The 22,822-nt window shown below is 52.1% G+C and overlaps 2 protein-coding genes across 5 annotated transcripts in view; one reads left to right on the plus strand and one right to left on the minus strand.

Annotated features, from left to right (window-relative positions):
* The window catches only part of Pls1 (plastin 1), a 43,670-nt gene extending 34,043 nt beyond the window's left edge, over window positions 1-9,627 (minus strand). The window contains exon 1 of the mRNA XM_048334959.1: window positions 9,573-9,627. The gene's annotated coding sequence lies outside the window, so the exon portion shown is untranslated. The remainder of the gene's footprint in view (window positions 1-9,572) is intronic.
* A 1,365-nt stretch (window positions 9,628-10,992) lies between these two features.
* The window catches only part of Atr (ATR serine/threonine kinase), a 51,132-nt gene continuing 39,302 nt past the window's right edge, over window positions 10,993-22,822 (plus strand). For all 4 annotated transcript variants that reach the window (XM_048334939.1, XM_048334942.1, XM_048334941.1 and 1 more), the window contains exons 1-10: window positions 10,993-11,075; window positions 13,578-13,669; window positions 14,379-14,528; window positions 15,128-16,005; window positions 16,710-16,879; window positions 17,885-18,073; window positions 18,446-18,636; window positions 19,655-19,807; window positions 21,599-21,791; window positions 22,020-22,282. In XM_048334939.1, coding sequence (XP_048190896.1) covers window positions 11,017-11,075; window positions 13,578-13,669; window positions 14,379-14,528; window positions 15,128-16,005; window positions 16,710-16,879; window positions 17,885-18,073; window positions 18,446-18,636; window positions 19,655-19,807; window positions 21,599-21,791; window positions 22,020-22,282 — 2,338 coding nt within the window. In that variant the 5' untranslated portion in view covers window positions 10,993-11,016. The remainder of the gene's footprint in view (window positions 11,076-13,577; window positions 13,670-14,378; window positions 14,529-15,127; window positions 16,006-16,709; window positions 16,880-17,884; window positions 18,074-18,445; window positions 18,637-19,654; window positions 19,808-21,598; window positions 21,792-22,019; window positions 22,283-22,822) is intronic.

Consider the following 22,822-nt stretch of genomic DNA (forward strand, 5'->3'; position numbering starts at 1 on the left):
AACTCCTTCAACCCAGGAGAAAAGGGGGAGGTCCGAATCCTGGGGCTATCTCCCGGAGGTTGCTCTGACCCTGCTAAGCAGCCAAAGCAAAAGGCGCTCCAAGAGGCCGGGGTGCTAATTTACCAGCTGTGCCAAGCTAGCCCCAGGTTCTGCCACAAAGCCAGTGCCGGGGACTCCGGACAGGAGCTGCCTACCTGCTGCTGACTGGCCACTGGCTTTGGAGGGCCAGAGAAAGGACGGAGAGGATGGAAAACCCCGCTTCCCGATGCGGGGGCTGGGTCCTCTGCTTAGCTGGAGGGCTCGGCCACTACCACAGGACTAATAATCTCCCAAGAGCTCTGGGTCGGGAGAAAGACCAACCCGAAGCCTGGGTGTGGCCTGTGACTATAAAAGAATAATCATCATCAAAGGGCAAAAAGGTAGATGCCATCCCTATTGCTATGAGATTAGAGCGAGTGTCCTTAAATAGAGTGTGACACTTGTCTTCCAAAGACTTCGGTCAAGCAGGGTTTCTTCCTAGGAAAAGGCGCACTGTGTGTGTGTGTGTGTGTGTGTGTGTGTGTGTGCGCGCGCGCACTGGTCCTAGGACTTGAACTCTACAGCTGCTTTTGCTCAAGGCTAGTGTTCTACCATAGCTCCACTTCTGGATTTTTTATTTTATTTTATTTTCTTGGTAGTTTAGTGGAGATAAGAGTCTCACGGACTTTCCTGCCCGGGCTGGCTTCAAACCGTGACCCTCAGACCTCAGCCTCCTGAGAAGCGAGGATGACAGGCGCGAGCCGCCAGCGCCCGGCTCCTGTATGATTTTTTATGACGATTCCATTGCTACTTTAACTGTGAAATGACAATTGACCAAAAAAAAAAGACACTTATTAAGCCGACCTGGAGTGCCTTGAAAGAATTAAGACAAAGATGCTCTGCTAAAAAAAAAAAAAATCATGAAAGAAATTCTACATCAGACTGAGTGCTTTTAGCCACTAGGCTAATTTCGAGCAAATATTTTTTTAAAAAATACCTCTGCATAATAATTGGCAGCATTCTATGAAACTCGGTGGAGTTAAAGCGGAAGAGTCGCTAGGGTTGAAGTCCAGCTTGGCTTCCCCAGAAAAGCGAGCACGAAGTATCCACCTGACAAACTGCACCCCACCTCCACAGAGAGTGGCTAATCCCGGAAGAGGAACCCCCCCCTCCACAGCCATCCTTTATGACGCCTCCATAAAAGCAAGGAAGGGACGCTTCACAAAGCGAAAAGAAAAGTGAAGGTCAAAGTTGCAGACGGGGCGGGGCAGGGGGGGAGGAGTGGAGAGCGAACACCGTAATAGAAACTAATCGATGGTGCCTGAGGGCCAATCAATGGTCGGCTGGAACCCAGGGATCGGGCAAGGAACTGCATGTCCCCTCAAAGAACAAGAGGCAACTTTGTGGGTGGTGATCTACTGTGTTGGTTTTATGGGCGGAAACACCTGTCACACATGAGTGGTTGTCCACTGTGTTAATACTCACAGCATATCATCTGCGATAAATGCCGAAAACACACACATTTGTTAAACACTTCAACAGTTCCTGGCTACCTAGCAGGCAGACACCGGGCATGATGTGATGTGTCTGTCTTCTGAGCTGCAGAAGAAAGGAAGGGAGGAAAGAAGAAAGAAAGAAGGAAGGAAATTTCTAACTCCTGAATTCTAGGCTCTCATGATGGCAAATATGGCTGCAGCCTAAATGGCTACGGGTTGGGCCCTTTTGATCTCTGTCCTAGGTTTAGGGGAAAGGAAAACCCTTTTCATTCCAGGGTTCCCCACACCATGATTATCAACACAACGATCCTGCTTTGTTAGATCGAAATCAGAACAAAACAAGCAGCGTAGCTTGAGCTCCTTAGCCTTTTCTTCATTCCTGTTCACTCTGGAAAGATTAAATACAGACTGGAAAGGAGCTTCTATTCTGTTCTATTCTATTCTATTCTGTGTGGAATGTGGAGTGTCTATAAGCGGTGGGGCGGGGGGAGAATGGGGCACCGTTACCTCTTTTGTGCCACATGGACCCCAGAAAGTATAGCTTTTCTCTTAAACCTCCAAGGAAAGGTGGCCTGAAACCGTAAGATTATTCTTTTCTCTCTTCTTTTGGTGCCAGTACTGGGGCTTGAACTCGTGGACTGGGTGCCATGCCGGAGTTTCCTCAAGGCTAGTGCTCTACCACTTGGGCCACGGCACCACTTTCCGCTTTTTCTGAGTCGTTCATTAGAGATAAGAGTCTCACTGACTTTCCTGGCCAGGCTGGCTTTGAACCGTGACCCTCATATCCCAGCCTCCAGAGTAGCTAGGATGACGGGCGTGAGCTGCTGACACCCGGCCTCACCCTGACCATTTTCTTTTCTTTCTTTCTTTTTTTCCCTTTCAAGCACTGGAACAAGAACACCCAGCGATGAGTTCTAGCTGGAGGACCACAAGCAGGCGAGGCAGCCCGGAGATCCTATCCGCTTAGCAATGACCACAGCAAGGTGAGTCTCCCCCGGTCCCTGGCTGCTTCTCCTCCACATTCTGCTTTCCTATTCCCTGCGTGCTCTAATGAATCATCAGAGCTTCCTTCCTCTCGGGCCCCGATCACACACTTGCACGCTTCATCCTGGAGAGGACCGCAGGCAGCTAGCTTTGCCTTCAAACGTCCTGACACTCGCTCCGCTGGACTGAGCGTGCGGGGATTGATTCATTGACTGATTGACTGGGGTCAGAATATCCTCCTCATAGATAGCAATCTGGTCTCCTCAGGCCATCTGCAGATAAGGACAGGATCAAGGAAACCGCTATTGTTGTAGCCTTTCCAAAACGAATTCACTCTCGTGAGCACTTCTGCTTTAAATACACAAACTTGAACTCCGGCCCGGGCACTGTCCCTGAGCTTCTTTTGCTCAAGGCGGGCTCTCTACCACTGGAGCCTCCCTTCTGGCTTTCTGATGGTTCACTGGGGATCGGAATCTCCAGGGCTTTCCTCTCCAGGCTGGCTCTGAACCTTGGTCCTCTGATCTCAGCCTCCTGAGGAGCAGGGATGACAGGCGGGAGCCACCGGGCGGGCTCCTGGCTCATCCCTGTGGGTTTTGTGAGCTGCGGTTCCCAGCTGGCACCTGGCGGAGTTGACAGCACCAGGCCTCTGTTGCCATCACTCTGGGGACCCACAGCTGTCCGTGAGCTAAGCCGGAAAGAAGACAGAAGGAAAGCAGGGAACTTCACCAGAACAGACTGGTTGGTTCTAGAAGGCTAGAAAGTGTCAACTTGAAATCAGACTAAAGCTTCAACTCTATACTTCCTCGGTGTTGTCTGCCTCCTCTTCCCCCCCTCCTCCCCACCCCCCCGCCGCCCCTCCAGCTCCATTAATCATCAAGGAGTTGTTCTAAAACTCTCAGCAGACTTACTCAACCCCCCAAATTCTAGTTGGCATGGATATGCATTGAGAAACAGATATTTATCACCCGGGACGGGAAGAACGGGAGGAAGAGAGAACGCGATGGCCACGAGGAGGCCCGGCATGTCAGACGACAACGGGGTGAAATGGCCCAGACAGCCGTCCTGTGCCAAGGCCCTGCCCCACCGGCTCGGCTCCCACTCGCCTGCCTTTGATTTCAACAGTGCAGTCGGAACTCCGAGGACAACCCGTGAAGGCGGCCTGTACTTTCCGGTGTTCCAACTACCCCGATCCACATTGGTTTGAGACCCCGGGGTGCCTACACCCCACCTGGGCTTTGACCACAAGATCTGGGTAGACTGAGTGGGGGGAGGGGGGGAGGCCGGATGCACTGAGGAGATGAAAAGCTTCCGTGACTGGAGCAGAGCCCCCCAGCTCCCCCCCCCCCCCCAGGACGGGGCCTCTCCCCTTGGGGCGAGGTGGACGGTGACCCAACCAGAGCGGCTGGGACCACACAAAAGGACAGAAAACGGGGCACCCCCACAAGCACAGCAGGCAGGCTACTGATTTCTGGTCTTTCTGGCGGGAAGGGGGGGGCTCCCGCCCCCTTCCATCTCCCCACCCCCTTCCTCCTCACTGGGTTTTTGTTCTTTATTTGGTCGGCCGCGAGGCCTGAGCTTGGGGCTTGGGTGCTGGGCTTTCGTGCTCAGGGCTAGCACTCTACCGCTTGAGCCACAGCTCCGCTCCTGGCGTGTTCTGTGAGCAGCTAGGATTTCAGATATGAGCCACCTCTAGTAGTTTGAGTCAACCATACACCCAAGCCCTGAGCTTTCTATCATAAAGAAGCAACACGCACACAGACACATAGGCGTATACACACAGACACACACACCTTAAAAAAAAAGACAATCGCTGGTCTCCTGTGTGTGTGTTCACCTCAGGTCTTTAGAAGGAGGCAAAGTCCCCACGCTGTGAGTTGCCAATTCCCTATTCTTATGGCTTTATAACCGTGAGCTGCTCAAAAAAAATTCAATCGTAAAAACTGAAGCTCATCGTCAAGTTGAAAGTCCTTTCTCCAGCTGGACTTTCTGAACAGAGCCATCTCCAGCGCTCCTGGAAAGCATTGTCTGGCAAAAAACGCACGCTTTATAAAAAGAGGATGCCAGGCATTGGTGGCTCACGCCTGTAATCTGAGCTACTCAGGGGGGCTGAGATCTGAGGACTGTGGTTCAAAGCCGGCCCAGGCAGGAAAGTGCCTGAGACTCTGATCCCCAGTGAACTGCAAAAAAATGTTAGCTGTGGTACAAGTAGTAGAGCACCAGCCTTTAGTGAAAAAGCTAAGGGACGGTGCTCAGGTTCTGAGTTCAAGCCCCAGCACCAAAGAAAGAAAGAAAGAAAGACTTTCCTAATCAATTATTCATCCTATCTACTCACAATATTAATAAAATGCAACTCATCTTTACAGAAACCACATGACGAGGTACATGCATGAGACACAGCACGCACACACAGGTACACACAGGTACACACACACACACACACACACACACACACACACACACACAGGAGGCACAGCAGCCAACTGGCAAAGAAATAATATGCGGAAAGACACACAGCCTCAAGCTTCCGGCACCCCTGTAAGGCAGCAACGTTCCCAACTTCCAAAGCAGTACAACCGTGTTACAACCCAGAAACACGCACGCACGCCACACAAAAGCCTCCTTTCTCTCCGCAGCTGCCATCACGCGCACACCCCCCGCCCGCTCACGTACTCCCTCAGAACCCCATGCCGAGACGAGCCTAACGGACCCAAGACGCAGGCCCACGCTGACCCCGTGGCGAAGCACACAGGAAGTGCTGCTCCCGCAGCATCACAGTAGCTCCCGTCTGGGCGTGAGCCTAGCTACCTGGGAGACTGAGATCTGAGGGCTGCGGTGTGAAGCCCAGCCTGGGCAAAGGTAGTCCGTGAGACTCATCGCCAATGAGCCACCCGCAAGCCGGATGTGGAGCCAGGCCTCCAGTGGTAGAGCGCCAGCCTTGAGCAAAGAAACCTCAAGGACGGCGCCCGGACCCTGAATTCAAGCCCTAGGACTGGCACCAGAAACGAAAACGTCTTCGAGAGGTTTGAGCAGCACAAGGTGGACGCCTGCCCGGCCTTCGCTTGGGGCCTCCCAGGAGAGGACTCCATCCCTTGTCACCTCCGTAAACCATTCTGACCAGACTTAGTCAGCGTTATGGTTTTGTGGCACAGATCGAAGCCTGGCTCCTCCAATCCCACGCGCTTCGCCAGCTAAAACCTGGGGGTCATTCCCCAGCTCTCTCCCAAGTCCCCCCGGGCGACTTCCAGACAGGCGATTGCCTCAAAGCCTTAGCTTTGCCACCTGTGCGCGGAGGGCAATTATTTCCCGCACCCCAGAGGATGCGTGATAAAGAAGCTGGGCGCCTTTGGCATGTGGTTGTGGCTTCCTAGCTACTCGACGTCATACGGATCAGGGTTCAAAACCAGCCTATGTAGAAGACTGTCTAATTTATCACCAAAAAACCAGAAGTGGGGCTGTAGATCTAGCGGAAGAGCACCAGCCTCGAACAAAAAAAGCTAAGCGACAGCATTCAGGCCCCGAGTTCAAGCTCCAGTATCGGCACACACATACACACACACACACGTGCACACACATACACACTCGACATATTGCTTGTAAAATGTTTGGCATAGTGTCTGATCCTTGGAAAACAGAAATCCTGTAAGATTAATTACTAATCCGGTATTGCCTTGAGAAACCTATCTATATCAGATAGTCCTTTTCGGGTATTTTTAAGTAACTGAGATATTAATGTCGACATACTGCTGGATTTTGCACTTTTCTAATCACTTCCCACTAATGTCATGCTACAAACACACACACACACAAGAAGGTAATCTCCAGGTGCCAGTGGCTCATGCCTGTCATCCTAGCTACTCAGGAGGCTGAGCTCAGAGGACTGTGGTTCAAAGTCAGCCTAGCAGGAAAGTCCGTGAGACTCATCTCCAACCATCAGAAAACCAGAAGTGGTGCTGTGGCTCAAGTGGTAGAGTACTAGCCTTGAGCTGAAGGGCTCAGGGACAGCACCCAGGCCCTGAGTTCAAGTCCCATGACTGACAGAAACAAAGAAGGTAATCCTTTTTAGCAGGTCATCCCTTCCTTTCTACTTTGCCAACCATCTCAGGCTCTTTGGGTCTGTCCCCTCAACTCTTGTCTCCTTGTCACTTCTTTTTTGGGGGACGGGGGTGGGGCGAGAGTGTGCAGTACTGGGTTTGAACTCAGGACCTCTCTTGTGCTTGCTAGGCAGGTGCTCAGTACTACTGAGTGGCATCTCCAGGCCTGGCTTTGCTCTTTTTTGCACTGGGTATGTTTAAGACGAGGTCTTGCTTTCCGTCTTGGTTGTTTGCTTGGATCACGATCTGCCTATTCTTTGCATCCCGACATAGTTGGGATGACGGGCATGTACCACTTTACTTCTCCCGGTTGTTGTTTTTATAAGAGCCAGTCAGAATGAAAATAATAAATCACAGTATGATTATCAGTGGAAAATAACAAAACAAAACACAAACATGCCAGGCAAGGACACTCAATACCAGGTGCAGCTCCATGGGAAAGGCCGTGTTTGGATTTGCAAAACCGCGATTTGCAACCTCGTCTTCCAGATAAATATACCCGTAGGGCACCTCTCCAGCGCCTCCTGCCTGGATTCCACAGGTACCAGATTAGGATCCTCTTCTCCCCCCACCCCACCCCCCGCCCCTCCGCCTTGTCACCAGCACCACCCTCCAGTGCCCCCCACCCCCCCTCCAGCAAGGCGGGGAAACCCATAGACCTGGGGCCAACCTCCCCGTGCCAAGATAACCAGTGGCCACTCCAGACGGGCAGGTGGTGGGTGCCGGGTCCCCCCAGTGCGCATCGTCCGTGCGCTCAGTTGTGAACGCGGTGGTCACCCCTCGAGCATCTCTTGCCCATGACGGAGGCCCTTCTCCCACTGGTCACCAAACGACCTCCTCTGGATTTGGTCTCCTCTGATTGGCTCTCTAGGGTCCTGACTGCCAAGTCAAAGGCATCCTGGGATGGATGACCTTGAAAAGTAAGGGTCAGCTGGGTGGTGGTAGGCGCCTAAGTCTTCCATCTCAGCTTCTCTGGGAGACAGAGGCAGGAAGAGCCTGAGTTCCGGGCATATCTGGGGAACTATTATCAAGACTTAGATCTCAAAAAGAAGAAAAAAAAAAAACCCAAGACACAAGCTGGTCACTGGTGGCTGGCACCTGTCATCCTAGCTACGGGGGAGGCTGAGATCTGAAGGTGCCTTTTTGAAGCCAGCCAGGGCAGGGGAGCTTTGCGAGACTCTAGTCTCCCATGGACCACCTAAAATAAATGGCGCTGTTGGGGCTGGGGATATAGCCTAGTGGCAAGAGTGCCTGCCTCGGATACACGAGGCCCTAGGTTCGATTCCCCATATACAGAAAACGGCCAGAAGCGGCGCTGTGGCTCAAGTGGCAGAGTGCTAGCCTTGAGCAGGAAGAAGCCAGGGACAGTGCTCAGGCCCTGAGTCCAAGGCCCAGGACTGGCAAAAAAAAAAAATGGCGCTGTGGCTTAAAAGGCAGAGCACTAGCCTTGAGGGGGCTGGGGGAAAGCTCAGGGACAGGCTCTCTGAGTTCAAGCCCCAGGACTGACACAAAAGGGCTTGGGAAGGAGGAAAGGAGGGGGGGAAGGGAGGGAAGGAGGCAGGGAGGGAAGGAAAGGAAAGCCTTCGGGAGGGGCAAAGTAGCTGAGCAACAGCCTGTAGTCCAGGCAGGACTTCCACCACCAGGGCCTCAAGGCCAGGGAAAGGGCAGCGGTTGGGTTTCCCCACCAGCAGCAGCTTGGCAGATGGAGTTGGGGCGGCAGAGCCCTTTCTGGAAATCAGTTTATGAAGTGCTGGCGAGAAAGCCCTAGAAAACAACGGACCAGGAACCTGCCTGGCCCAGGGCTGCAGAGGCGGGAAAGAAGAAGAAAGTTGACCCACATCTCCAATGGAGAAATGACCGGCAGGGCGTCGTTTAAGAGTTAAAAACAAAACAAACAAAAAAACAAAAAGATCCCTGAAATCAGGAAAGTGGTTCTGAGGCCCGAGGTGGCCTGGGCGGTGCCCGGCCGGCCGGTGACACCCAACCTTTCCGGGCTCGGCTTTCTCCTTTGTAAACCGAAGCAGCTGAACTGGCTGACCTCGAGGGCCCCCCCAGCCGCTGGGCACGGCCGACTGTCTATTATTTCTGCCATTAAAACATTTATGGGGGGGGGAGAGGGAGGGAGGGGCCCCCAGGTGTTCCCTTTCCGGGCTCCTCAGCCCGACCCTCACTTTTTTTTTCCCTTTCCCTAAGCTTGCTGCTCCCCTCCCACCCGGGGCAGGTGGGGGGGGGGTGCCCGGGCAGGTGGGGGGGGGTGCCCGGGCAGGTGGGGGGGAATGCCCACCCCACCCACCGTCACCAGTCACCAGGGTCACCACCCAAGGCAAAAGGGAGGGGCAGCGACCCCCAAGCCGCACTTCCAGTCACCCCAACACCACCACCATCACCACCATCACCATCACCAGGACCCCAGGCCTGGGTTGTGGGGGTGGGTTTTTTTGGGGGGGGGGTTGGGGATGGGGGTCACAGGGTTCATGGTCTCTCCTGGGTGTCCGCCATCCTCGGTGCAGTGCTGAAGGGATAAAAGGGCCACAGGACACCCCCCCCCCACTGAGGCCGGGGTGGGGGTGGGGGTGGTGGGGGGGTCACTGCTGGGAAGTAAGGAGGGATCTTCCTTTAAGTTTAAATTTGTGGGGAACGCACTGGAAGCCCGGGGCAGGCAGGCAGGCTGAGCTCTGAGGACCGGGGTTCAAATCCAGCCCTCCCCCCCCATCCCCGAGAACCCCGGTGACACCCGGGGCGCCGTGGGGTGGGGGGGACGCGGGGGACCCGGCGTCCGTTTCCCGCCCACCCATGCAGAGCCCCCCCCACCCCCTCCGCCCCCCCTTCGGGGTGGAGGGGGTGGGGGCTCAGCTCGCGGCTCCCGCCGGAATCCCCGCTCCCCGGGGCGCCTCAGCCGGTCCCCCTCAGCCGGCCGGGCCCCGCGCCCTCGCCGCTCCCGAGCCCCCCCAGCCCCCGACCCCCTCCCCGGTCCGTACCTGCGGCGGCGGCCGCCGTCCCGTCCCGCAGCAGCTCCGGCTCCACCACAACCCAGGAGGCACCTGCCGCGCGGGGCGCCCCGGGGCCGCGGCCGCGCCACTGCGCAGGCGCCCGCCCGTCCTCCCGTCCGTCCGGGGGCCGCGATCCGCTCGCCGGGCTTTGCCGGCGGCCGCCTGCCGGCGCGCATGCGCCTATCGCGCCCGCTCCGAGGACCCGGAGAGCCACTCGCCGGGTTTTGGCTACGAACGTCCCGGAGTCGGGGGGTGGGGGGAGAGGCGCGCACGCGCACGCGCGCACCGGGCTCTGCGCGGGAATCTCTGAGGTCTGGAGCTGTATTTCTAGGAGCTCTGGAGGTGGGGAGCGCCAGGCACTCGTATCCACCCATCTTCCCAGCTATTGAGGAGGCCGAGGACCAGGCCGGCGGGGGGGTGGGGGGAGGACACGGCTTGAGGTCAGCTTGCACCAGCAGTTCCAAGCCCTCCCCGGCCCACCAAGACCTGGGTGCCATCAAGTGTCTTCCCCGCTCCCGGGGAAGCCGGGCGCAGGGAGGAACACGGTTGCAGGTGCCCCCACCCCCACCGCCCACCGCCCACCCCAGGCCTAGCCCAGAACTCAGCCCATCTTTTGAGTCGGCCTAGGGTTGTAGTGCCACCTCGTGGTCACGTCCCACAGGGCTTTAATCGTGATCGGTTGTCGCCTCCGTCGGGGACGCTGGAGCTCGCCCTGGGCTGGGCACCCCATCTCCCCCCCCCCACCGCCGAGGGGGAGGGGAGGGGGGCGAGGGGGGGAATGAGAGGATCCGCTGGACGTAGCACGTTGGGACGGGGCTGCTGAATGGGTGGCGAATGGAAACGACGCGCATCCAGGCACCTCGGGGGGGGGGGGCGTGGAGGTGGACAGCGCCCAGAATAGCGAATATAACAGACAGGAGGGCTGAATTAGCCTGGAAGGAGGGGGGAGGGGGGGGAATAACCCAAGCCAAGCGGAGCTTTGCTCTTTCCTCTCTCGTTCTTTACTATGCACCCGTGTGTGTCCGTGTCCGTGTGCGTGTGCGTGTGATCCGGTCCTGGAAGCCCGCAGGAACCCACCGCAGCCGCGGGAAACACAAGGTCCGCGCGCGCGCCCCGGCCAGGCCCCGCCCCCGCCCCGACTCCGCCCCCTCGCCAGAAAGGCCACGCCCCCCGAGAGGATCCACTGCGACTTACTCCCCGTCCCCGCTCAAACGCACGCCGGCCCCGCCCCCGTCTCAGGCCCCCGCCCCCCGCGCGCGCCGGCTTCTCCCCCCCCTCCTCCCCCGGGGTCCTAAGCGGAGTGCGCGCGCCTCGCGGGACCAGCAGCCACATCCGGGAGGAGCGTTGGGCCCAGCGGGTCGCCGTCGTCGGCCGGGCTTTTCCCCCGGTCCCCGCCACCGCACCCCAGCAGAGACCGGGGAGCCGCGCGGCGTCGGCATGGGCGAGCACGGGCTGGAGCTGGCGTCCATGATCCCCGCCCTGAGGGAGCTGGGCAGGTAGGGCCGCCGTCCTCCCGCCCCGGGCCCGGCTGACGCTGCGGGCTCGCCGCTCCCCTCGCCGGCCGGGCGGATGCGGGGCTCCCCGCAGCCGCGGCGGCCCGGGGGGGACACTGAGCTCCGGGCCCGGGCTGCGGGCGGCGCGGGCCTCGGCTGTGGGTGGACGGTTGTGTTACCGTTGGTGGGAACCATTGCGGGGGGGCGGGGCGGTGACGTCGCCGGGGGGCGGGGCTTGCGGATGGGCGGGGCTTCTTCGGCCCCGCCCCCTCCGCCAGGCCCCCTTGGCTGCTCTGGAGGCTGAGATCTGAGGATCACAGGTTCAACCCCAGCCCCCGGGGGGCAGGAAAGTGACACCCTTGTTGCCGCCGTGGCTCAATGGGTAAGAAAGAGCTCCAGGTCCCAGCACAGAAGCTCAGAGAGAGCCCCCGGGTCCCCGAGTTCAAGCCCCAGGACTGGCTTTAAAAACAACCACAACCATAAACAAACAACCCCTCTCTGCTCAGGTAGGAAGACAGCCTGCCCTTTAGGGCCGCTCTGTGGCGGGAAACCGAGGACGCAGGTGAAACTGCCCCCTTGGAGGGAGAAATCAGGGCCCCTGATTTTTGAAGCAAGGACAGTTTTCATTGTTTTTCTAAGTCTCAGTCCATTGTAAAGATTTATTGGTTGGTTGGTTTTTGTTCTGCTTTTGTCGGCCGTGGGGCTTGAACCGGCGGCCTGGGCCCGGTCCCTAAGCTCTTTTTGCTCAAGGCCAGTGCCCTACCGCGTCGAGCCGCCGCAGGGCCACTAAAGAGAGGTCCAGTTCCTTGCCCCGCGTCCTACAAAGTTTGGCATGTGAAGGATGGGCCTCCGGGTCCACAGAATGGAAAAGTTCACTTAATGTTCCTTCATTTGCAAACCCCCTGTCGTTTTTATTCTTTTTTATTATTGTTACAAAAGTGATGTACAGAGAGGTTGCAGTCACATGAAGTCATTTCTTTTTGGACAGTGTCATGCCTTCCCTTGATCTCTCCCAGGGTTGCCCTCAAATGCCTCTGTGTGTGTGTGTGTGTATGTGTGTGTGTGTATGTATGTAAGTGTAAGCCCCAAGAATAAAAATCATGCATGCCACTATCTTGAGTGGTTTGGAGGAGGGTATTGGAGCTTGCCCCAGCCCCTCAACACTCTAGGCAGGGTGGGCTTCACCAGTGGACAGTAGTGGGTACCACTTTTTAAATTTTATAACATACTATGATCAAGAAATAAGTGGGTTTGTACTATTAGGCCATGGATGTAGGAATAACTTGCTAAGTCTTTTTCAACACCCCTCTCCTTCCTTATGGGGCTTCAGCTTAGGGCCTGGGCTCTGTCCCCTAGGTGTTTTTGCTCAAGACTGTCATCACTCTGCCATTTGAGCCACAGCTCCAATCCTGGCTTTGTGCTAGTGAATTGGAGATAAGAGTATGGTAGACTTTCCTGCCTGGGCTGACTTCCATCTATGATCCTCAGTCTCAGCCTCTTGAGTAGCCAGCATCAAAGGCAGGAGCCTTCAACACTTGGTTCCCCCCGCCCCCCTTCCTGGGACCTGAACTTAGGGCCTGGGTACTATCCCTGATCTGGTTTTACTGAAGGCTAGTACTCTACCAGTGAGCCACATCTCCACTTCTGGCTTTTTTTTTTTTGAACCATGATCCTCAGATCTGGGCCTCCTGACTAGCTAGGATTACAGGTGTGAACTACTAGCACCCAACCTCTCCTTTTTTGTTGCCAGTCCTGGGGCTTGGACTCAGGGCTTGAGCACTGTCCCTGGCTTCTTTTTGCTCAAGGCTAGCACTCTACCACTTGAGCCACAGTGCCACTTCTTCCTTTTTCTGTTTATATGGTGATGAGGAATGGAACCCAGGGCTTCATGTGTGCTAAGCAAGCACTCTACCTCTAGGCCACATTCCCAGCCCCCAACTTCTTTTTTTAAACTGTAAACTTTCTACATGAACTGAATACTAACATGAAGCCCCTGATAGACCTACTTCTGTTTGCACTGCAGTAGTGTCTTCCTACTTGGTCTTGCAAAGAAATCTAGTGTCTTTCAGGCTAACCAAGCAGAACTATCATGTTTTATGTGTGAATTTTTCAATTTCCTTCCCTCCCCCCTTCCTTCCATTTCCATCCCTTCCCTCCCTCCCTCCCTCCTCTCCCTCTCCTCTTTCCTCCCCACCCTTACCCTTTCCTCCTGGTACCAGGGCCTGAAGCCATCCTCCCAGCCTAGCTTTTTCTTGCTTATTTTTGGAGACAAAGTCTCAGGTGGACTGTGGTGTTGAGGCTGACTTCAAACCACCCCTCTGGATTTCAGCCTCCTGAGTTTCATAAACCACGGGCGTTCGGCTCATCTCTTCATTTTATCAAGCAGAATTATACTGTACACCCACATTGAAAATAAACACATTGAATAAGTTCAGTTTCAGAGAATTATTTTCCAAGTGAAGTGACAATTCCTTTTAAGGATAAGACTCTTTCTTTGTGTTTTAGTGCCACTCCAGAGGAATATAATACAGTGGTACAGAAGCCAAGACAAATCCTTTGTCAGTTCATCGACCGAATACTTACAGATGTAAATGTTGGTAAGAAACCAATGCTCAGATTAACTTTATAAATTAGATCATCTCTTTTTCCAGATGTGCAACATTATACTAATTTTTTTCCCCAAGCAGTTTTAGTTGATAAAATGGGCTAGTTACAAGTTGTTGAGCTTTCTTGCTGTGATATAATGTAGACTTTCAAAATGATTCTGTTGGGCTTAATTAGTGACATGGACTTTCTTTAACTGCTGCTGTGAGTTCTTTCAGCTTGTGGATTGTACATCAGCACATGTGGCTGTGTCTAACCATATGAACTGTATTTTGGCAACATGTTATACAAGTGGAACGCACTCAGCAGATGCCACCCCAAGCTCTTTCAGGGTTGCTGCCTTTGTCAGCCGCCAGAGCGGGAAGATAAGCATTATCACCATTATCTGGAAGATAAGCATTATCACCATGGCAAGAAGGTGTCCCATCTATCACATACGTTGCTAGGATAGAGTGACATTTGGCTCAGGGTTTATCATTTTCATTCCAGATTTGGTCCTTAACACATTTATGATTTATAACCATTTAGCCATTTTTTTTTTTTTTGGTGCCAGTCCTGAGTAGCTAGGATTACAGGTGTGAGCCACTGGTACCCAGCTTGAATGTAATAATTCTGATCATCAAAGTCTCCTTTTCTAATACAATGTCTACTGTTTAATTTGTCGTGAGTCTTTAAAACATATCTTTTCTTCTCTTCTTTCAGTTGCTCTAGAACTTATAAAGAAAACAGACTCCCAGCCAACCTCTGTGATGCTGCTTGATTTCATCCAGCACATCATGAAGTCCTCCCCGCTCATGTTTGTAAACGTGAATGGAGGCCAGGAGCAAGGCGAGGCCAAGGGCAGTTGTGTGGGTAAGAGCTGCCGTTCCTGCAGCTGCAGGCTGTGTGTGAACTTACCGCCCTGCCCTTCTTACACCAGGCACATCGGTGCGATTACTCTCCTTTCCTCGGTGAACTTACGGAAGCTCTGAGAAACACAGAGTTCATGCAAGTAGTGGATGACAGGCTCAGACATCTGCTGTCTGACTCGCAGTTTTGAGCTGCTCAACTAGAATGTGTTTGTTTCCACTCTGTAGAAAACATAGAATATGTTGTTAGTGATGTTTATGTCAATCAGCCATCTAATTGGGCACCAATGGCTCATGACTGTAATCCTAGCTACTCAGGAGGCTTGAGATTTGAGGATCGTAGTGTAAAGCCAGCCAGGGCAGGAAAATCTGAGACTCTTACCTCCATTGAACCAGCAAATCCAACAGAGGTGGAGCTGTGGCTCAAGTAGTAGAGCGCTAGCCTCAAGTGAAAACGCTAAGAAACAGCACCCAGACTCAGTGGAAGCCCCATTATCTACATACACACACAAAACCAGTCATCAGGCATGTAGAATGAACACTTCTGATAAGCTTGTGTATTGACTGTGGTTTTTCTTGTTGTTGTTATTGTTTATTTTAAAGAATTCAGTAACTGGATCATCACAAGACTTTTACGGATTACAGCCGCTCCGTCCTGTCACGTATTACACAAGAAAATAAGTGAAGTTATCTGCTCGCTCTTATTTCTTTTTAAAAGCAAGAATCCAGCCATTTTCGGGGTCCTCACCAAGGAGTTATTATTTGTTTTCGAAGATTTTATTCACCTCCACCAGAGAAATGCAGCTGGAGATATAAGAGAATGGCCAGTGGCCATCTGTAGATTTTTTAGCCAGTTAGATGAACGCATGGGTTATTTACAAGCAGCTCCATTGCAGCTCATGAGCATGCAAAATTTAGAATTTATCGAAGTCACTTTATTAACGGTTCTCATTCGCATCATCGCAATTGTGTTTTTTAGACGGCAGGAACTCTTTCTTTGGCGCATAGGTTGTGTTCTACTGGAGTATGGTAGTCCGAAAGTTAAGTCCTTAGCAATGACCCTTTTAACTGAACTCTTTGAGCTTGGAGGACTACCCATCCAACCAGCCAGCATGTTTTTTAAGTCACTTTTGGAATTATTGAAAGACCTTGCAGAAATGGACACTGACCAGTTGAAATTGTACGAAGAGCCGTTGTCGAAGCTGATAAAGACGCTCTTCCCATTTGAAGCAGAAGCCTATGGAAATATTGAGCCTGTCTATTTAAACATGCTGCTGGAGAAACTGTGTGTCATGTTTGAGAGTGGTGTGCTCATGCGACTCAAGTCTGACTTGCTGAAGGCCGCGCTGTGTCATTTGCTGCAGTATTTCCTGACCTTTGTGCCCGCTGGCTACGAGTCGGCTCTCCAAGTCAGGAAGGCCTATGTGAAGAACATCTGCAGAGCTCTCGTAGACGTTCTTGGGGCTCAGGTCGATGAGGAGGTGAGTGGTTGCTAAGTCACTTGTTAAGGTAGCGTTTTGTGCAGGTAAGTTTCTGTTTATGTGCAGGTTGGAGTAGTGAGAAAACACATCTTCAATAACATGTCTGTGGAAGCCATGACGATTTCTGTGGTCTAGCCTGGACCCCTGCTAGAGAGAGAGAGAGAGGCTTTTACTTTACGTTCAGTTGTTGATGAGTTTAACTGTTAGTAGACTAGAATGCTTTCAAGTAGCATTCATGAGGCCTAAATGTGTTCGTTGCATCCATCATTGAAAGGGTGCCAGTGGCCACCTTACTTTGAGAAACTTTGATTACCCTGAACTTTAGATGTTTATCGTGAATAGGGGAGAATTGGTTGTGTTTAGAAAACCCATAATTCCTCACGCCACAGCCCTGCCCTTTGTTTCACTGGACATGGTGGAGAAGGCAGCCACTGAAGCACTCCACTCGAGAGGAACTGAACAGTAAAGGTTTAAAGGTCTTAGTTTAAGTTGCTGCACTTGAGGTGTGAAAGACGTTAGTAATTCCCTTACAGAATTTGTTTTTTCTTTGTAGCATTTTGAGAGAGGGAAAAACAGGTGGTAGAGAGGATTTGTCTTCCCACGATGCCGATGAGCCTGGGGGCTGGGTTTGCCCTTGACTGGGAGGTCCCTAGTACCTGAGGCATTCATAAAGGTGGTTTGTGCAATAATGTTTGTTTTCTCAGTACTTGTTGGGTCCTCTCTATGCTGCCCTGAAAATGGAGAGTGAGGAGGCGATTCAGTGCCAGACTAAGCAGGAAGATGGCAGCAGCGGTCGTGATGAGCTCTCCCCCAAGAGGCGCAGGCGCAGCCCCTCCACCTCTTCCCAGAGAGACTCAAAGCAATCCGAAGAAGAGTAGGACCTCATTCACTTGTGTGTTTGTGCGTGCGTGTGTGTGTATGCGTGCGTGTGCGCGCCCGCGTGCGTGCTGGTACTGGGACGTGAACTCAGCCTGCCTCGGCACTGTCCCTTTGCTTTTTTGCTCAAAGCTGGTGCTCTACCACTTGAGCCACAGCGTCCCTTCATTTCTTTTTAATTAATTGGAGATCAGTGTCCCACGGGCTTTCTTGCCCAGGCTGGCTTTGAACGGCCGCCCTCAGATCTCAGCCTTCTGGGTGTTAGGATGACTGGCGTGAGCCACTGTGCCCAGCCTTCATTCACTTTCCATTCGGTCCTTCCAGAAAATTTTGTTCACTTTGAAGAGTGCTCCAATGTAAATACACAGGAGTTCTTTTCTAAGTTAAGTCAATGGAATGCTTAAACTATTCTTAATAATTCTTCTAGTTTATTCTGGTTCAAAACATTTCAGGACTAAATCTAGTTACTGTGAATGTTTTCACGTGTCTGCTTAATTTAGCTTTTAGTATATTTGAAAGATCTCTGGAACTATGCATTCATGAGGAGTTTTTCAAATGTTAACAAATCAATGATTTTCTATATGGTAGCCAAAGAATTGTCTTGTTGTTAGTATATGTGTATATATGAATATTTGTTTATGCGCCAGGTGCTTATGCCTGTAATCCTGGCTACTCAGGAGGCTGAGATCTAACGATTGTGGTTTGAATCCAACCTGGACAGGAAAGTTCAGGAGACTTATCTCCAAAAAAGCTGCAAGCACAGCTGTGACTCAAATGGTAGAGCGCTAGCCTTGCGCTAGCTCAGAGACTGCACCCAGGCCCTGAGTTCATATGCCAAAGCTGGCACAAAAAATAAAATGTAGAAATTAAAAAAAAAAAAGATGTACTCTACTACTTTGCTTTAACCCCAACCCCATGTTTGATATTGAAATAATGTATCTTGAATCTTTATATTCACATTTATATTGAATATTCATATCTTTCTACCTGGTTATAATTCTAGCATGAAACGTATGGATATGAGTGAAAAGAGCCTGCTCTGGAATGCCCTGAAACACAAGGCCGAGTCTCTTCAGGCTTCCCTTGAGTGTAACCTAAACAATCACAGCCCCGAGACTCTAGAAGGAATCGCTACTGTCTTGCAGTTGGCTGCTCTATGCACTGTGCACTGTTCCTCAGAATACACGGAGTGGTAAACACCTTCTTGTATTTTCTTGGTGGGCTTCCTGTTAGGAATTTGCATTGACTGTTTTTGAAGACCCCATATTGGCTCGATTCATGTGGCTTAGAACATACACTTTGGATGAAGTAGATCAGTTCTGGCTCTTGCTGAGTGTCTAGTCAATGCTGGCCACAGAGATAAGTAGTGGACCTGCTCACCAACCTTTACAGCCATCCTAAATTCCCAAGTGAGAAGAGGATGGAAGCCAACATAAAGAGAAAATAACAAAGACAGTTGATTTGCATATTCTCATTAAATCGGCTTTATGATAATATGATGTCTAGCTGTAACGAGACTCATTTTCGTCCTAAAGTCTTAAAAAAAAAAATGTGTTCACTGCAGCCACGACTTGAAGGACTACCAAGACAGAAGCAGGAAGAACTCTTCCGTAGCAATGACGTGGATGCCTTTGGAGTTTTATTCAAAAGTGCTGAAGAGCTGTAGGAGTTTGTTAGAATCCGTTCAGAAGTCTGAACTGGAGGTGGTCATTGATAAAGTGGTGAAAGTTTATGACGCTTTGATTTATGTGCAAGGTGAGTAAGCTGCAAGGAAAAGAAGTTATGGCAGCATAGAAATATGTGTGCAAACATGGTGGTAATGAGCAGATTTTCCTTGATATCGATTGAGCTTGTCCGTGATTTCTTTTTGTTGTGGTGGTGGGTGGGGCTTGAACTCAGGGCCTAGACACCATCCCTGAGCTCTTTTTGCTCAAGGCGAGCCCTCTACCCTTTTGAGCCTCAGCTCTACTTCTGGTTCTCTGGTGGTTCATTGGAGATGAGAGTCTGAGATTCTTTCCTTCCCTGGGCTGGCTTGGAGCCAGGATCCTCAGATCTCAGCCTCCTGAGTAGCTAGGATGGCAGGCGGGAGCCACCAGCACTTGGCTAGTCAATAATTTCTGAGTTCGTTATTGATCAGTCAGTAATAATTTCTTCATAACTTGGAAGTGCTTTGATTTGAGAAGCTGAAGAGTGCTAGGTCTTTTCCTAACAAGCGCATGGCTGCACATTTCCTTTCTCTGGCTGAACAGACCTCAGAGTGTCACTCATGGGACTGGGATTGTCGCCCAGTGGCAGAGCGGGTGCTTCGCTTGAGCAGAGCCTGGGGTTGGTCTCCAGCACTACATATAACATTATTGATGACCCCTTCGATTAGGAACCCCCATACCAGCACTGGTGGCCTGTGCCGGTAACCCTAGCTACTCAGAAGACCGTGATCTGAGGGTCACAGTTCAAAGCCAGCCCAGCCAGAAAAGTGCATGAGATTCATTTTTTTTCTAAGTAACCACCAAAAAGCCAGAAGTGGAGGTGGGGCTCAAGTGCTGGTTCCATGTGCTGGCTTCAGGTGAGAAAACTAAGAGCATGAGGCCCTCAGTTTAAGCTCCAGTACACACACACACACACACACACACACACACACACACACACACACGCGTGCACGCGGGCATACGCGTGCACGTGGCATGCGTTCACACCTGCACTTGATAGCCATTAAGATGCCGTTCATATGACTAGGCAGTAGGCGTAACGGGTGTGCTGTTGTATGTTTCTGTAGTCAGGAGCTCATTTGAAGATGCCATCCTGGAGGATCTGTGTGGCATGCTCTCGCTCCCGTGGCTTGCTTCCCTTTCTGCTGATGACCCATCGAAGCTTCCCGCCTTTGCCTCTCCTCTTCTGAGACTAAGCCAGAGGGTTTCGGGCAGCTACTGTAAGTGACCCTAAAATTGTTGTTTTAACTCATCTCTGTTACGTAGCATTTCTAGTGCTTATTTATATTTTCTTCAGTAATTAAAGGAGGAAAAGTTTTTTTGTTTTTTTTTGGCCAGTCCTGGGCCTTGGACTCAGTGCCTGAGCACTGTCCCTGGCTTCTTCCCGCTCAAGGCTAGCACTCTGCCACCTGAGCCACAGCGCCACCTCTGGCCATTTTCCACATATGTGGTGCTGGGGAATTGAACCGAGAGCTTCATGTGTAGGAGGCAAGCACTCTTGCCACTAGGCCATACTCCCAGCCCCAGGAAAAGTATTTTTAATAATTCAGTTATATTAAAAGTAATCAAAGACTGCCCTCAAGGTCAAGATGTACCTTGGAGTATCTTTGTTTTTAAGGAACTTGTGAGGTGGGGCTGGGGATATGGCCTGGTGGCAAGAGTCCTCGCCTTGCATACAGGAGGTCCTAGGTTCAATTCCTCAGCACCACATATACAGAAAATGGCCAGAAGTGGCACTGTGGCTCAAGTGGCAGAGTCCTAGCCTTGAGCAAAAAGAAGCCAGGGACAGTGCTCAGGCCCTGAGTCCAAAGCCAAGGACTGGCAAAAAAAAAAAAAAGAAACTTGTGAGGGCTGGGAATATGGCCTAGTGGTAGAGTGCTTGCCTAGCACGTATGAAGCCCTGGGTTCGATTCCTCGACACCACATATACAGAAAACGGCCAGAAGTGGCGCTGTGGCTCAAGAGGTAGAGTGCTAGCTTTGAGCAAAAGGAAGCCAGGGACAGTGCTCAGGCCCTGAGTTCAAGGCCCAGGACTGGTTAAAAAAAAAGCTCCATTCTTCCAGCTGTCCTTACCAGAGAAACTTGTGGAATATTTGAAGAACACACACACACACACAGACACACACACAAACACACACACACACACACACACACACACACACACACCCCCAATGTAGAGAATGTTAAGCTCCCCTCAGATGAACTGAGAATCTGCATTTTAACAGGATCGGGAGATTCTGATGCTCATTAAAGTTTGAGGTCGTTATTTCAAGTTCACTACCCAGGAGTGGGGTCTGGAGTTCTAAGGTTTATAGGATGGTTCTGTTTTCCTGTATTGTGCCCATTCACACGCCTGTTTAGTGAGTATGAGCACTGCTCCTGTTCACCACTTCACTTACGCATAACATTGTTAGTTTTGAAACTATTGACTATTTAGGCTGGGCATAGTGGGGTCTGCCTGTAACTCCAGCAGCTTCCCGGGAGGCAGGGATCCAGGGGCTTGACGTTGAAGGTCAGTTCAGGCAAAAGGATGAGGAGACTGTCGGAGCCAGCGCCCTGAGCCTGGCCGTGCGTGGCTGCGGTCCTCGCCTCGTGGGAGGTAAAGGTAGGAGGCTTGCTGTCACAGGACACGCCTAAGACCCTCTCAGAGAAATAACTAGAGCAGACTGTGGCCCAGGGTGGGGCTCGCGTGGAAAGGCTGCCTTGCACGCCCAAGGCTTGAGTTCAAAGCACGGTACTGCCAAGATAAACCTGGTATTTAGAAAATCAAAGACTAGGCCTGGGGATATGGCCTAGTGGCAAGAGCGCTTGCCTCGTATACATGAAGCCCTGGGTCCGATTCCCCAGCACCACATATACAGAAAACGGCCAGAAGTGGCGCTGTGGCTCACGTGGCAGAGTGCTAGCCTTGACGTGAATGTAATCTCACAGCATACATCCATATGCATACGTGTACATTTTAGCCCTAGGGTTAGACACGAGTTGAATCCAGTCCTCCCTCTCTGTCGTAGCGCTTCAGGCACAGGCACGATGTGTGTTTCTTCTGACTCTGTTTCCACGAAGACTGTTCCTCGAGTGGAGAGCAGCGGTGTACAGCCGGGCCCTGCACAGCACCCACGAAGAGATCCGGGCCAGCTGTGTGAAGGGCTTCTTCATCTTGTTGCAGCAGCAGAGTCCTTGCGGCTCAGTTCCCCAGCTGCTTCTGTATGTACTCATACTTTCACATGCCTGTATCACTCAGCGCGGGAAGACCTTACTTCTCTACCTGCCTGTGCAAATTGTCTCTTGCTGAAAATAGAGAGTAAAGATTGCTTTTCTTCCTTTTGGAATTTGTTTTCCTACTGACCGTTGTCCTTTCTGTTTGTCCTTTGTGTTTGAAGCAACTCTGTGCCGTCTGTTAAGAAGTGCAATGCGCTGTCTTTTACTTCCCAGAGATCAAGTCAAAGGTGATTGTGACATGGTCCAGAAGGAGTTTGCCTCTGTCCTGGGCCAGCTGGTCTGTGCCCTGCACGGCATGTTCGAGCTGAGCAATTCCCTCGTGGAGCCCGACGTGGGGCAGGGCCCCCGCGGCCTCTTCTGTGAGAGCATCAAAGCCGTGTCTCAGGTCAAGTGTTCTTCCTTCCAGCTGAAGGCTTCCGTTTGCAAGCCCTTCCTCTTCCTCCTGGAAAAGCAAACACCCAGTCCTGTAAAACTCGGTGAGCCATGGCGACTGATTTCATACTCCTTTTATTTTATGAAACTTTGTTTTCTTGCTTTCTGTGCCAGTGCTGGGGCTTGAACTCAGGGCCTCCCACCCTCGTTTGGCCTATTTCACCGGTGCTCTCCCATGTCAGCCACATCTCCCTTTGCAGCTGCTGGGTTCATTGGAGATCAGAGTCTCATGGACTTCTCTGCCCCGGCTGGCTTCAAGCCGTGATCCTCAGCTCTCAGGCTCCTGAGTAGCTAGGATGGCAGGTGAGCCACCAGCACCTGGCTCTAAATAATATGTTAAAAAACCTGTTCAAGGGCTGGGGATATGGCCTAGTGGCAAGAGCGCTTGCCTAGCATGCATGAAGCGCTGGGTTCAATTCCCCAGCACCACATATATAGAAAACGGCCACAAGTGGCGCTGTGGCTCAAGTGGCAGAGTGCTAGCCTTGAGCAAGAAGAAGCCAGGGACAGTGCTCAGGCCCTGAGTTCAAGGCCCAGGACTGGCCAAAAAAAAAAAAAAAAAAAAACCTGTTCAAGCACTTTTA

Source organism: Perognathus longimembris, chromosome 26, assembly GCF_023159225.1.
Source record: "Perognathus longimembris pacificus isolate PPM17 chromosome 26, ASM2315922v1, whole genome shotgun sequence".
Classification (NCBI taxonomy): Eukaryota; Metazoa; Chordata; class Mammalia; order Rodentia; family Heteromyidae; genus Perognathus; species Perognathus longimembris.